Source organism: Juglans regia, chromosome 3, assembly GCF_001411555.2.
Source record: "Juglans regia cultivar Chandler chromosome 3, Walnut 2.0, whole genome shotgun sequence".
NCBI lineage: Eukaryota > Viridiplantae > Streptophyta > Magnoliopsida > Fagales > Juglandaceae > Juglans > Juglans regia.
In genome coordinates this window covers 7,287,445-7,304,036 of record NC_049903.1, presented here as the reverse complement: position 1 = coordinate 7,304,036, position 16,592 = coordinate 7,287,445, and the positions used below count along the sequence as shown (strand labels likewise).

The window sequence follows — 16,592 nt, the reverse complement described above, 5'->3', positions numbered from 1 at the left end:
CCCAACATTTTGGGCTTGAGATTAGACTCGGACTCGTTACAGCCTGAACATAAGGTTGGAGTTAGGCCCAATCTATTTCCTGAGTAGGCCCGTTTCGATTTTTCTCGTACAGAGGCACGTTCTTGTTGAAGTGAATGCAATGCATGAATGTACAAAATTGGATCTTAGTATAATTGCTTCTGTTTTTTAAAATTAGCTGTATATATACAATTCTGCAAAAGAGAAGTTTCGGACATAATTATTCTTCTATTCAAAATTAGCCCAAAAATAACTTGATCTTTAGAATTAATTTAATTATCATTTGAAAAACTATTTATTTTATAACTTTTAAATGAAAAATAATTTGTAAAGTTTTAATATATACAAGCTTGATCCGATGACTCTTTTTGAAAAAAGTAGATAAATATAGGATTCTCATAAAAAAATCTATTTTTTAATTATGAGCCCACTTTTTTTAAAGTGAGTGTGCGAGTCTTGCACAGCACTCTAAAATTATATCTAGCATTATTCAATATTTATTAAAATATTTTCATGCATTCAGCGTAGTTTTATAATTGGTATAGTTATTTATTTTATGTGTTGTGTTATATATTATATTATCGTCTTACCCACGTTATAGTCCTATCTTGATACAAGATAAAACTGGGATATTAAAAGAGTAGTACATAAATTTTTTTTAGGTTACATAATTACCAACAAAGACATACATAGAAAGAAAGAAAAAACGCCATATGCATAGAAATTAATAGTACTCGATGATCCGCGTAAACGGAATCATATATATAAACGTGTTTAGCTGTATCTGAACCATGATATGCATGCCATGCATGCAAGTTGACAGAAAAGGAAACCAGAAGCCTTTCTTTTTCTTGTAATGCGAGTCGACATTGTCAAACTGCAAAAGGCGTCAAATGGAAAATGTTAGTGAACTTATAATATTCATGATGATGACCCGAGATTCGATCTCAGAATTCTAGCTTCTGACCCAAAATCTCACTATCATGCAACTGATGTACGTAGAAGTACTACCATTTTTGGGGAGTTGGAGACTGAAATCTTGAAGGTTGGGGTGAGCAGGCTGCAGGAGACGATCATGATATGGACCATTAAAAAGTGGATCAGGCAAGGTTGCTAGCTGAAGCACACTACTACTACTACTACTTGCCGCGGGTTGCTGATCTTCCCGTCCAGAGAATGGGAAGTACTGTTCCAGCACATGATGATCATGTCTATTTTCCTCAGTCTTTGGCACCATAGCCAGTACTTGGTAGTACGTCTGATGCTGCTCCATTGCTGCCTGATTCTCATTGATCTGATTTTGCCATATATAAATGATTTTGACAGTGAATCAACAAGTTATAAGTATTATTGATTTCCTGTTCAATCCAATTAAACGCCATGCATATTGCCATTGCTAGCTAATGGCCGTCAATGGTGTACGTACTTACTCACCAGATGGTATATTTGTTCATTTTCTTCCAGCAGCATTTTCTCCTACATGATTTCATTATATTACAGAACAGAATGCGACAGAGCGAATGATTAATTTAATAACAATCGCTAGAACTGTATTATATGCTGTGCTCTGTGTGTGTGTGTGAGAGAGAGAGAGAGAGAGGAATGGTTAAGAGATTTAGCATTTTACCTTCTTTCGAAGATTATCCGTCTGCTGTTGTAAGAGTTCAAACTGTAATGTCCGATTATGACAAACAATATTATTATTAATTAAGGTTGTACGTGAAACAAAAAGACACTGATCATCGATCATATATATATATATATATACACACACACACACGAGCATATTTGCATCTTTCAAACTCTTACACGCATGATTTAGCAACAGTACTAGTACTAATATACGTACCTTCCTAGCTCGAACTCTGTTGACCGAGAATTCCAGCTGCTGCTCAAGTTCATCTAAATCCTCAAGCTTTATAGAACTCAAGCCCTCACCATAGTACCGTTGCAAACTCAATTGAAGATTCGCGGTTTCTTTTTGCATCCTTGCCAACTCCCCAGGCATTAATTGATGATCCTACGAATAGTAAAGATCAAAACCTTAATTAATTAGAACCTTAACTAGCTAGGTTTTTAGCTATATCTTATATCTAATTAATTATGGTACGTACGTAGATGAGATGGGTTATACGTACAGTTTGATAATTTTTTTCCGGATCTCGATTCTCTGTTGCAACTAATTGATACCTTCTTATCATATGTTCCATGCTGCAGCAATATAAAAAAAAAAAAACATACTAATTTCACATTTAGTTTAACTAGATCAGCATCATTAATCAAATGAATGACCCTTTATATGTAAGTTTGTGATCTCAATCTCAAGAAGTAATTTGAAGTTTAAATCCATGGATTTGGAAAAAAATTCATTGCTCATGAAATGTGTAGAAAATAATATATATATATATATATATAATAGAAAATAAGAGTGAGAAGGGAGGAGAGAGAATTTTAGGGCTACATCTAATTTGCTATATATATTCTCATGAATTCATGTTATTGGATACATAACATCTGAACCAACTGAAAAAGGCAGCTACCTAGAGGCCAAAGATCATACATATATATATATATATATATATATATATGCACACACACAGGCGGTAATACTAGCCAAGTGTAAATAAGAAAATAAGCAAATAAGTGACTTACAGTTATTAATTGAAACAGTACTTGAAGTTGTGCTTCAAATAAGTGACTTACAGTTACAGTTATAATGATAGAATTACAAAGATAGTAGGGAGAACTAGCTATATAGGAGAGAGTTCCTAAAATGGTTTGTTTCGAGGTTCTGCCTTTCAATGCAACAAAGCCAGCCTTTTATAGGCAAAAAGCAGCATTACAGTAGTGGCGAGGCTCTCATGAGAGATGATTAGTAATTTTGACTTTTACTATTCATTTTGTCAGAATAAATATACAAAAAAAGGGATAAAAGCAGCAGGAATCACAGGTTGCAGCAATAATAGCCTTCAACAATACGCGCGCGTGCGCATATATATAGATATCCGGTTCCATGAGATAGTAGTATATATCATGTTTTACTTTTTGATGCTACGAGTTAGCAGGCATGATGAAGGCCGGGCGCTGCTAAATTTAATTGGTATATATTAACAAAACTATTTAATAGGTACTATACATTTACAATTAAACGAGTGCGCGCATATATATACATCAAGGATATACTACAAGAAAAAATGGTTTTTCCAGTGTCAAAATCGTTGAAAATACATCACAAATTCACTGCAGTTGATCAATTACAGCAATTTTGCTAATATGTTAGGGGTGTGTGTGTGTAGAGCCCAGGCCCGTGGCTCAGGCCCAAACGAAAATCTAACCTAGCTTGGAGACCCAAACGACATCATTTAGGTAAGTCCCCTTCATTCAGTTTCTTCTCCCCGAGCACTTCTCCCACAGGATTTAGTTAGTTATATTGAATTTGTATATATATGAAGAATTTACACGTTAGCGAATAGTTTTCTATTTAGGTTATGAGATTAATAGAGCTTGAGTCCAAAGCTTTAGTAACTCTCTCCAACAGTCAGTTAAGTGGAGATTCTATGCTAGACTTTACATAAAAGCAAAATGAACTGAGGTTGATTTATGAAAATGTGCATGATATGTTTTGAAAAGAAATGTGAAAACAACCTCAATTATGTGTTATGTATTACTCATGAAATTTGTATAAAAGATAAAATGTTTGTTGGCATGAATAGTGTAGACATGAGTAATATTTTGACATGTTGTTTCTGAAATGTGCAAAAGAGCGAATACGAAATTTGTGAATTTCGTACATGTTATATGAAAATGCTCTGAATCCGTTTGATTATTTGAAAATGATATGAAAATGTTCAATACTTTATTTGATATGATATGGCGTCTAAATAATCTTTGGCATGACGTTCTGATTTTGTATTTGATTATGTTTTAACTTTGGTTCTGATTCTGTTATATGGTTGGTACCAACATCTCTGATATGAGTACACCCACTTTGAAAATATAGTGATTTTTTTTTTTTTTTGTTCTTTTCTGTGTGCATACTTAGGGCTTCGAGAATGAATAAGAGAAAGTTTCACATTCTGATACTATCTAGTTTGGCTACCGGGAATATCATAACCCTACCACGGAGGTTAAACATAGTATATGATATGATATGATGATATAATATGATACGATACGATATGATATAATAAGACGAAGATGTTCAGTCATGTTATGCCAAATGGTCTTTGAATATGAATAGTTTGAAATGTCACTCTGATGTTTTGATAACATGCTTTTTTTTGAATATGCATTTTGAAAATGAAATATTTTATTTCCGCATACTGAACTCTCTTAAAAGACTCATGTTTACATACTAATATATGTTATTTGCTTACTAAGTTGTTGATAACTCACCCTCTTATCTTTACAATATTTTTCAGATGATGTTGATAGTTCAGCTGAGGATCAGAAATAAAAAATGTGAGCAAGGCTAGCCGAGGATAAGGAGTCGAGTACCTAAGGATACCATCACTAATAGAGGGGTTTCGTTTGATTATCTATATTTCATTACGTTAGTTGACTTATTGAGATTTATACAATTAATAGTTTATTATGTTGAGGTTATTGGGAGATTGTGTAAACATTAAATTATGTTATTTGATTTATTGCATTGATGACTTTGTGAAGGAAATTTATGTATTAAGTTGAAATAGATGAGTTTATGTTTTGTTTTGGAGCCTTTGGAGATTATATTTGCATTAGGAGACATGACTATAGGTGACAGGTAGTAATTCTCCAATCCATCTGGGTACAAGGTATTACAGTTGGTATCAAAGCTAGGTTTGATGTTCTGCAGACTATATTCTATGACGTGTTGGATATCTAGGGGTTTTAGGTGGTGATTTTCAGTTCTGGAGGAGATGATTACGTTACTACTTACATTTTTAGAAATTGCAGATTTTAGGGATTAAGTTATATGATAATTGAAGACTTAGTTTTGAGAAATATTGGAGAACTGCTTCCATGGTATTTGAGGTGTTAGGTAAGGATTTAGGCTTCGTTTGGATACACAGAGCAGTTGAGTTCACTTCATTTTTAAGCTGCTTTCCTCATCCAAACACATGTTGGTCATCAAGTGAGAGCAGTTCAAACTTTGAGCCGAGTTTCATGGGCCCCACAACTGACAAACCACTTTCACCTAAACCCATGAGCCGAGTTTCATTCGTAAATTCATTTGCCTTGGGCCCACAACTGACAACTTATTTCCATTTTACAGGTTCTCCTTGGCGCGCTTAGCTACAGTGCCAAATCTCTTTTCTTTTTTTTTCCTTTGCTGCATTTGGCGCCAGATGAGGAAATCATTTCCATTTTTATTGTAACATGAACAGTATAAGCAAATGGTGGGACCCATTTCTTTTACAACTACCCATAAATATATCTAAACTCATCTTAACATCCAAACATATTTTAAACTCATTTTAAGTGGACCCCACCAAACTCATTCAACAATCTCAACTCACTACTATTCATAAAAAACTCAATTCATCTCAATTCATCTTAACATTCAAACACAGCCTTAGGGTTCTTATGTTATAGTTGTAAATAGTCTTGAAGAATGCTAGGCTTCAGAATTAGTAAACTCTAAAGCATGAATTGATCAACTACGAGGTTTAGATTCTGATCAAGAATTGTTAAATTGTTGTATAGATTCATTTTTTTATTTATATATAATTATGATTAAATTATTATTTACCATTAATATTTTTGGAATACTCATGTGAAACATTTAATCAAGTATGGATCTTCTAGGATGGCAGCTCGTCGCAGTGTACGAAATATGGCAGATTTGAATGCGACAAGTGACGATGGTGAATGTACCATAGAGTAGTTTAATTGAATGTACCCTCCCACCTTTGATGGGCGAGGCGACCCAACCATAGCAGAGGACTGGTTTTGGGACATTGAGGAGATATTTCGTGTCATAAATTGTACTAATGAACATAAAGTATTGTACTCCGCATCCAAGCTTACTAGAGAGGCAAAAAAGATGATAATTTTTAAGAGAACTATCAGATAAGCTAAAGGGACGGAAGTAGTCAATTGGCTCCAGTTCAAGTAGATTTTTTTGGAACTCGTTTTCCCAATCTCAGTAAGGGACAATAGGGCCATGGAGTTCTCCAGTTTGGTGTAGGGAACTATGACAGTACACCAGTATACTGCCAAATTTATTGAGCTGTCACGTTTTGCTACATACCTAATCCCTGATGAGGAGAAGAAGGCTCGTAAGTTCGAGCAGGGACTGAACGATAAGATTTATGAACGAGTGGTGGGCTTTCAGATCTAAAGTTTCTCGGAGTTAGTGAATAAGGCCACAGTATTTGAATGAAGCCTTCACAAAAGTGATGCACTGCAAGATCAAAGGAACAGGACTACTCCACCTAGGTCTTATTCTAGCATGGACCAAGGCTTTTGGAAAAAGAGGAATGAAGGCAATACCTCTGGTAAGAAGCCGGTTCAGGGCAACCAACAAGCATATCAGTGTAGAACATGCAACCGTGTCCATGCGAGAGAGTGCAGGAAGGAGGCAGGACTATGTTTCTGTTATGGCAAGCCGGGTCACTATCTCAGGGACTACCCGTTGCAATTGGATAATAACAAGACTGCCATACCACCACCACTCAGGACCGAAGGGACAGCGCGAGGCAGCAACCAACGCACAACTGTGCCTACACGGGTCTTTGAACTGACGTCTGGAAAGGCTGAGAATAGAAATGACGTGATGACTGGTATGACTTCTTTCATTTGCTCTAAGAAATTAACTTGTTGTTTGTTGTTAAGGCTATGGTTATTTAATTCCTGGATGATGATGGACGTGATCATAGATACCCTTTCATTGTTTCTAATAATGTTACTATGTTATTTGATTATAGAGCTACACATTCATTTGCTTCTATAGATTATTTAAGTTTTGCACATTAGAAACAAAAAAGCTGAAGTATAAGTTAGTTGTCTCGACCCCAACAAGAAATTCGATAATCTGTGATGAGGTTCTACCTGGGTGTCCTTTATCCATTGAAGGGAGACTAATGCCAGCTAACCTAATAGTATTCCACATGGTTTGGGTTTGATGTAATATTGGGTATGGACTGGCTGGCTTCCTACCACGCTAGTATTGATTGTTTTAAAAATGAAGTATTATTATTATTGTCGAAAGTCGAGGTTGCACCACCAATTATATATGCAGTTCACGTTGGAAAACCATTGTGTGATGGTTGTCAGAGATTCTTGGCCTGTGGTAGATACATAAAAAAAAAGGAGTTCAAATTAGAGGCGATACCTATTGTGAGTGAATATTCAAAAGTATTTCTTGAAGACTTGTCTGGACCACCACCTGAACGGGTGGTAGAGTTTACCATTGAATTAGTCCCTAGCACGACGCTACTTTCAAAAGCACCTTACCAAATGGCACCATCTGAGCAAGTGGAACTCAAAGAGCAGTTGCAAGACCTATTGGACAAGGGTTTCATCAAGCCCATTGTGTCACCTTGAAGAGCTCATGTTCTATTTGTGAAAAATAAAGATGGATCGATGAGAATGTGTATTGATTACAGGGAACTTAATCGGTGACCATAAAGAATAAATACCCCCTACCCCGCGTAAAAGATTTATTTGATCAACTCCAGGGTGCTCAGGTATTTTCTAAGATTGACCCTCAATCTGGGTACCATCAAGTGAAGATTAGGGCAGAAGGGGGGGCCAAGACAGCCTTTAGGACCAGATAAGGCCATTAAGAGTTTCTAGTCATGCATTTTGGCCTAACTAACGCTCTAGCAATATTCATGGATTTGATGAACATAGTGTTTCATGACTTATTGGATAAATTTGTGGTGGTATTTATAGACGACATAGTGATATATTCCCAGAGCAAAAGTGAACATAAGGAGCGTCTGAGACTAGTACTCGGGACGCTCAGGGATAAGAAGTTTGTTCGCTAAGTTGAAAAAATATGAATTATGGCTAGAGTCAATTGCATTCCTGGAGCATGTGGTTTCAAATGAGGGCATTTCAGTAGACCCAAAGAAAGTTGACGCAATGGTTAATTGGTCAACGCCAAAGAATGTGCATGAGGTTAGAAGTAATTTCTTGGGATTGGCATGATATTACCGGCGATTCATTAATAGTTTCTCCATGATAACAATTCCTCTCACTCCCCCCGCCAAGGAGAATAACAAGTTCGAGTGAATAGAAAAATGTAAAGAAAGCTTTCAGGCACTGAAGCAAAGGTTAGTGACAGCCCCAGTGTTAACAGTTCCCATTGCTAGATGAGGCTTTGTGGTTTACACTGATGCATCAAGGTTGGGTTTGGGGTGTGTATTAATGCAACACATGAAGGTTATAGCATATGCCTCACACCAACTGAAGTCATATGAATAAAATTACCTCACACATGATCTAGAGTTGGCATCATTCATTTTTGCACTTAAAATTTGAAGACATTATCTGTATAGAAAAAACTGTAAAATTTATACGAATCACAAGAGTTCAAAATATTTCTTCACCCAGAAGAAATTAAACACGAGGCAAAGGAGATGTCTTAAGTTGATCAAAGATTTTGATTGCACAATCAATTATCACCCGAGCAAAACTAATGTTGTATATAGTCGATGCACTAAGTAGGAAGTCAAGGGGACCAACAGTTGCAACTATTACAACTCAACACTAATTATTAATGGACTTAGAAAGAACAGGTATTGAGGTTATCTCCAATGAACAACAGGCTTTTGTAGCCAGTTTGATGGTTCATCCAGCTTTGGTAGACAGAATTAAAGTAGCTCAAAAGAAGGATTTGGGGTTAGTGAAGCTGGTAGAAGAAGTCAGCAAGGGCAATAAAACTGAGTTTAGCGTTTCTGAGGATGGAGTGTTGAAGCTCAAATGTAGATTGTGTGTGCCTGCTAATGATGAACTAAAAGGGGTAATTCTCGAGGAAGCACATTGTTCGTTTTACACAATCCATCCAGGGAGAACCAAAATATACCGAGATTTGAGAGAGTCTTATTGGTGGAACAGTATGAAAAGAGAAATTTCAAAATTTGTAGAAGAGTGCCTAGCATGCCAACAGGTGAAGCCAGAACATCAGAGATCAATAGATTTGTTGCAACCACTTCAAATTCCAGAATGTAAGTGGGAGCATATCTCCATGGATTCATTGATAGGCCTACCAAGGACATTGAGCGAACATGATGCAATATGGGTGATCGTGCATCGCTTGATGAAGAATGCTCGTTTCGTGCCCATTAAAGTTTCTTATAAGCTAGAGAAACTAGTCGAGCTATATGTGCAGAAGATAATGAGATTGCATGGGGTACCAGTATCAATTGTATCAGATACAGATCCTTGTTTCACTTTAAATTTTTGGCGAAACACACAAGAAGCCATGGGCACTAGGTTAAATTCCAGCACTGCTTTTCACTCTCAAATAGATGGACAGTCAGAAAAGACTATTCAAATCCTAGAAGACATGTTAAGGACAAATGTGATAGACTTCAAGGGAACTTGGATGCGATATTTACCCTAGTCAGATTTGCCTACAATAATAGTTATCAGGCCAGTACTTGAATGGCACCGTATGAGGCATTATATGGCGGAAAGTGCAGATCACCATTGTATTAGGATGAAGTGGGTGAAAAATGAATTTTGGGGCCAAAAATCATCCAGAAGACCACAAAAAGGATAGATGTCATTCAGGCTAGAATAAAAACAGCTCAAAGCCGATAAAAGAGTTCGCTGATAATTGTCGTCGCTAACTAGAGTTCGAAGTCTGAAACTAGGTGTTCTTGAGGATAGCACTAATGAAAGGAGTTATGAGATTTGGAAAGAAGGGCAAGCTAAGCCTTTTGAGATTCTTGATCAGATTAGACCTATGGCATATAAGGTGGCACTCTCACCAACACCTGCAGAGGTGCAAATGTATTTCATGTTTCTATGTTGAGGAAGTATATTCCCGACCCCACTCACACTATTGACTATGGGCCACTTCAAATTCAGGAAGACCTAACTTATGCTGAGGAACCAATGCGAATTTTGGAGCGAAGGGAACAGGTGCTACGAATTCGAACTATCCATTTGGTTAAAGTGATGTGGAATAATTACACTACTAACGAAGTTTCTTGAGAATTTGAGGAAGAGATGTGAGTTAAGTTCCCATGTCTGTTCGATGGTAGTTTTGATGGCTTGTAGCAAATTCTGACAGAATTTCTTTTTAAGGGGGGGATGTAAAGCCAAGGCTCGTGGCCTAGGCCTAGACAAAAATCCAACCCAGCTTGGAGACCCAAACAACGTCGTTCAGGTAAGTCTCCTTCATTTAGTTTCTTCTCCCCGAGCACTTCTCCCACATCTCTGCATCCCAACTCCTTCTCCCCCAAATATCTCTCTTCCTTGCAGTTCCTTCCCATGATTTCCTCTTCCCCGATCCCACTCATTCCCCACGCCTCTTCTTTTCATTTAATTTTCTTCACTCTCAAAGCCCTTCACACCGGACTCTCTCTTCCTCACCTATTGCAAGAATCTTTGTGAGATTGGTGCTGCGTGTGTGGGTGTTCCTGGGTTTTGAGTCGCCGAACTGAACCAAGGTAAGCATAATCTCTCTCTCTCTCTCTCTCTCTCTCTCTCTCTCTCTCTCTCTTCCTCTTTACCCTTGTTTTCTTATCTTTCCCTCAACATTTTGTCTATGACAGTTTATCCTCGTCGCTGCCCAAGAGCCCTACACCACAAATAAATATCTCTATGCACTACCAACACCAAAGTCAACCTCTCGTTACCAAGGTAGTTTTCCTTTCCAGTGAGTGTTCAGATGTCGACCCTGTTGCGACGTGTTTTCTATTAAATAAACTAAATCTGTCATTGTTGGTGAATCACAGAGAAGTAATTTCATTTCTAGGCAACGTGTGTCATTCTCCAATCTCGCGGTTCACTACACGAAATTATGTATAATATTTTTGAGTATTTCCTCTCCACTGAGAAATGTACTGCTATGACTATAGAGTCATATGAAAAAGCTTTGATTTATGTGAAATTATGAGGTTAATTTGTGGACGCTTAGGAGTTGAGAAGTGGTTGCCTTTGTTACTGTTGGGGTCATAGATGTTGATGGTTGAGTTGTTGTGACTGTTTCGAGTTTAAATATTGATCTTTAAATTGACGTTGGTTGTTGCGGGTTATATTGGACATGGAGTTTGTTACAATGATTGTTTTGGGATAAAATGATGTGGCTATCAAGTTTTGTTTTATGACTGATGTTGGGTTAATTTTGTTGAGTGAATGTGTAGGCTATTCGGATTATTATGTGGCTATTGGGTGGTTTTAGTTGCTATTAGAATTGATAAATGGTTATTTGGATTGATAAATATTGTTATTTTACCGTTATGTGTGGCTGTTTGGACTACAAATTTTGACTGTTTGGCATTATCATTTGAGTTAATGTTAACTGTTGGGCTTGTTTTATGGAGGGTTGTGTTGGGTTGCGACGGTTGTGGGCTGTCAATGTTGTAACATGTTATGTTAGTGAACTTGTTGGGTTGGACAGGGCGAATTGTGTTTACGTTTTTGGGTTGTGTGTGAGTATGTTTGTACCATGTATTAAAACCAAAGCAATATGATGGCATGTGTGTGATGAATAGAATGATGGCATGTGTGTGATGAATAGAATCACAGGATTTAGTTAGTTATATTAAATTTGTATGTATATGGAGAATTTACACATTAGTGAATAATTTTCTGTTTAGGTTGTGAAACCGATAGAGCTTGAGTCCAAACCTTTAGTAACTCTCTACAAGAGTTAGGTAAGCGGGGTTCTTATACTAAACTTTGCATAAAAAGAAAATCAACTGAGATTAATTTATGAAAATGTGCATGACATATTTTGAAAATAAATGTGAAAACAACCTCAATTATGTGTTCTGCATTACTCATGAAATTTTTATAAAAGAGAAAATGTTTGCTGGCATGACTAGTGTAGACATGAGCAATATTTTGACATGTTGTTTATGAAATGTGCAAAAGAGCGAATATGAAATTTGTGAATTTTGTACATGTTATATGAAGATGCTCTGAATCCATTTCAATTATGTGAAAATGATATGAAAATCTTCAGTATTATATTTGATATGATATGACATCTGAAAAACCTTTGGCATGAATTTTTTATTTTGTTCTGATTCTATATTTGGTTATGTTTCTGGTTCTAATACGATGGTTCTAATTCTGTTATATGGTTGGTACCAACATTTCTAATATGAGTACCCCCACTTTGGAAACAAAGTGATTTTTTTTTTTTTGCGTGTTCTTTCATTTGTGCAGACTCGGGACTTTGAGAATGAATAAGGGAAAGTTTCACATTATGATATTGTCTGGTTTTGCCACCAGGGATAGCACAATCCTACCACGGGATTTAAACATAGTATATGATATGATATAGTGATATGATAAGATATGATATAATAAAATGAAGATGTTTAGTCATATTATGCCAAATGGTCTTTGAATATGAATAGTTTGAAATGCCGCTCTGATGTTTTGATAACATTTTTTTTTTTATATATATTATGCATTCTGAAATTAAAATATTTTTTTCACATACTTAACTCTCTGAAAAAATTCATGTTTACATATTAGTATATGTTCTTTACTTACTAAGTTGTTGATAATTCATCTCATATCTTCACAATATTTTTTCGATAATGTTGATGGTTTAGCTGAGGATCAGGAATAGAAAATGTGAGCAAGGCTAGCCGAGGATAGGGAGTAGAATACCTAAGGTACCATCACTAATAGAGGGGTTTCGTTTGATTATCTGGATTTCATTATGTTAATTGACTTGTTAAGATTTATGGAATTAACAGTTTATTATGTTGAGGTTATTGGGAGATTATGGAAACGTTGAATTATGTTATTTGATTTATTGCATTGATGACCTTGTGGAGGAAGTTTTTGTATTAAGTTGAAATATATGAATTTATGTTTTATTTTGGAGCCTTTAGAGATTATATTTGTATTGGGAGACATGACTATAGGTGAAAGGTAGAAATTCTCCGACCCATCCAGATACGGGACGTTACAGTGTGTGTGTGTGTGTTATATATAGGGGTGTAAAAAAATACCGGTAAACCGGACCAGACCGGATCGAACTGGTGGGTTTGGTTAGATACTGAGTTTGGTTCAGTCCGGTACCGATTTTATTTTCTTAAAACCGGTCAAAATCGATCTGGTTTCGATTTTTCTTTTTTTAAAACTGGATCAGACCAAACCGGACCGGTTCATATTTATATATTCTAATTCTTTGTATATAATATATAATTATATATAAAATAGTTTTGTATTATATGATTACTAATTAATATAATATTAAATTTTAAAATCCTATATAAATAACTATATATTATCACTATAGTCTATTATGTTAATAATTATACTAATACTATATCACTATATATTATAATATACTATATCACAATATATTATCACTATAGTATTATATACTATAATATATAATATAGTATGTAGTATATTGAAATCGAAAAATAGGACCTGAACTGGTAAAACCGGAAGTATCGGTTTAGGGAGGTAACTGCTGAGGGATCGGTTCTTAAAAATATAAAATCGGTGCATACCGGTTCGGTTCCAATTGTCCAAAACCGGACCAAACCGGATTGGTTACACTCCTAGTGTTATATGGTGGAATTATGTACAAGAAATCGATGGATTCTAATATTTATATGATCTGGTACCATATAATTAATGTACATTAATATCACGCTAGAAGCAAAATGACGAACCTAGCTAATAATTGGGAGAGAAAAACACATATTCTTATAATCATTAAGGAGGCAAAATATAGATCATTAAACATTTGTTTTAAGAAATTATTCCTCTAATCCTTGAACAATATTCCTATTGATAATTTGTTCGTTTAAAATACAGATGAAATTCTATTAATTGATTCTTTGATTTTACACTTTGAAAGAAAAATCATTGAAAAAATTAGTAAACAACAATCATGAATGATTTTGAGAATTTAAAAACAGGTCAAATAACCCCATGTTGATAGTTGATTGATCAGTTTGAAATAAATTGGAATAGATTTAAAACATAATATATATATATATATAAATTGTGTATCTTTAAAAGTATATTATATATATATATATAAATGATTTTTCAAAACAATACAATCTAGCTAGCTGGGAAAAAAAAAACATACATTTACATTCAAGGCTGCCCGAATAAAACCATATCAATTTGGCAATATTATATAGGGTACGAATGGTACTGAACCTGCCATGTAATTTTTCAGAACTATACAGAAAAATACGAATCCTAATATTAATTGTAAGTACAAATATACATCAAAGGGTGTGTGTATATAATATATATATATATATATATGTATATATATTGGCCGTATATATTCTTTTTGTTTTTCAAGAAGCAAGGGACGTACAAATAAATAAATGATCAAGTGTAGTACGTACCTTTCTTGTTCAATATTTCATGGAACAAAGTTAATGTGTGCCGTGTATATATAAAAAAGAACAAGACTACATGATCAGCTGGTGATCAAATTGATCAAAGATACACAGAAGTCATCAGGATATTTGATCAACGACTGATCCAGTACCATACATACATACATTATATATATATATATATATGGGTGTACTACAGATATCTGAAAATCATGAAACTGAAGACTTAGACATATAAGAACAAATTACCATCATGAGGCTGCGCAAAAATACTAATACCCTAATGGATTAGATCGGAATTAAGCGCCTAGGAAGTAGAGCATAATATATATTATGAGTACTTGCAGATCGATGATCAGAAGCGCGGAAGCTGCGCATGCATGAGGGTCATGTACGTCATTGATATTAATTAAGTCGGTCATGGCATATAAATACCCTAATGGAACTAAAACATCTGACAAAATAGATCAGAGCCAAAACCAGATCACATGCATGATCAATATATTGATGACCTCCGATCGAGAAAACCCTAGTCATAACGTCTAGGTAAAGACAACTAAAGAGATCGTCAGAACCGCGAAAACTAGTTTTATCAAACCAAAAAGGTCCAAGCCATGAAATGGCCATGGATTCAAGCAAGATGGAAAATCCTAGCTTATTCAGAATTGATCTCGAAAACAAAATGCGTACATTATATATACAAAAAGAACCGATTTTGAAGATCAACAAACCTACATAACATGCCATTCCCTTGAAATACAAGAGAGAGAAGGGGGCCGGGGAGGAGGAGATCAAATCAAAACAAAAACAAAAACCAGAAAAACAAAACTAGAAAACCAAGAGTTAAACATGATGAAATGATTAATGGATCTGCATGACTTGGAAAAGAACAACATTGGAAGCAAGAAACATGATAAAAGACAAAGATATTAATTTTTTACCTAGAAGTCTCACTGCAATACTCGAACAATTTCCCATTGCTTGAGAAGATGATGAGCCCAATCTGGGCATCACAAAGCACAGAAAGCTCATGGGTTTTCTTAATCAGCCCTACTCGGCGTTTTGCAAAGGTAACTTGCCTTCTGGTTCGGTTCTCTATCCTTGAGATTGACATCTTTCTCCGTCCCATTTTCCAAGAGTAATCTTATTGCGCTTCTAGATCTTTATCTTGTCATGAGGGAAAGGTAAGAAAAAAAGGAACTTTACCCTTCTTGTACAGAAATTCCTGTTGTACAAAAAAAAAAAAAAAAAAAGATAATTAAATAGTAAACCGATCGAACAACTAGGAAGTTCTGAACACCAACTAGAAGGCAGCAAGCTGCATAAATAGGTTATCTGGTAGAAATTATTGGCGAGGATATGCAAATTAGATCTAATACTTATTGATGATCTGTTCTTCCCTGGATCGAAGAATATTAAGCTGAATGATGATCAACCGGCCTACAATATTATTATTATTGTTGCCAACCTTAAGTCGTGATCATCATGCTTGTCAGCTTACTGCTCGCATCACGTACGAATAATTCAAAATTTCAACAGATAACTGCTTGTACGTAAAACATGATACAAGTAGTACTCTATTTAGGCCAGAAAGTATATATAATTGTCTGTCTCCGAGTATCTTTCGAATGGTATAGCTAGCGCAGGAACAAAGCAAGTTGATTTCATAATATATATTATTGCGAGTCTGCGACTGTCAACTACCATATCTCTACTGGAGGAGACCACTCTGGCAAGTTAGCTAGTTTGTCTTGTTGAATTTTCCCAATTGGGAAATGGCATATTAATTAGGTACATGCGCCAGTACCATTGCTACTATTCCTCAAAGTAATCAATTAATTAGCTCCTCACCTTTTTTTCGTCACATGCATGCATGATGCATGCGGACACTAGTACGCCCATGGATCGAGCTTGTCATGAGTGCATGGCGGCCTTTTCTGCTAGCTTTTGAAGTTTTAACGAAGATTCCATGATATTGATCATGAACAATAATTGTGCAAGAAGAATATAATTATATATATCATAGTACGTGTGTATATATATATATATATATATATATATAATGTTAAACCG

General features: G+C 35.4%; 1 protein-coding gene across 3 annotated transcripts; it reads right to left on the bottom strand.

The window, feature by feature from the left end:
* Positions 1–643: 643 nt before the first annotated feature.
* On the bottom strand, positions 644–16,049 carry LOC109003579 (MADS-box protein FBP24). Of its 3 annotated transcripts, none has more exons than XM_018981779.2 (8): positions 15,899–16,043; positions 15,461–15,744; positions 2,157–2,229; positions 1,868–2,038; positions 1,646–1,687; positions 1,453–1,494; positions 1,030–1,312; positions 644–895 (listed from the first exon to the last, which is right to left on the bottom strand). In XM_018981779.2, exons 2-8 carry the CDS (start codon positions 15,646–15,648, stop codon positions 891–893), a joined length of 804 nt encoding a protein of 267 aa, XP_018837324.1. In that variant the 5' UTR covers positions 15,649–15,744; positions 15,899–16,043; the 3' UTR covers positions 644–890. The 3 variants fall into 3 exon arrangements, with proteins under 3 accessions (XP_018837324.1, XP_018837323.1, XP_035544754.1); XM_018981778.2 differs by having other exon boundaries at positions 651–895; positions 2,133–2,229; positions 15,899–16,049; XM_035688861.1 differs by having other exon boundaries at positions 651–895; positions 2,133–2,229; positions 15,988–16,003.
* Between the last annotated feature and the right edge of the window lie 543 nt (positions 16,050–16,592).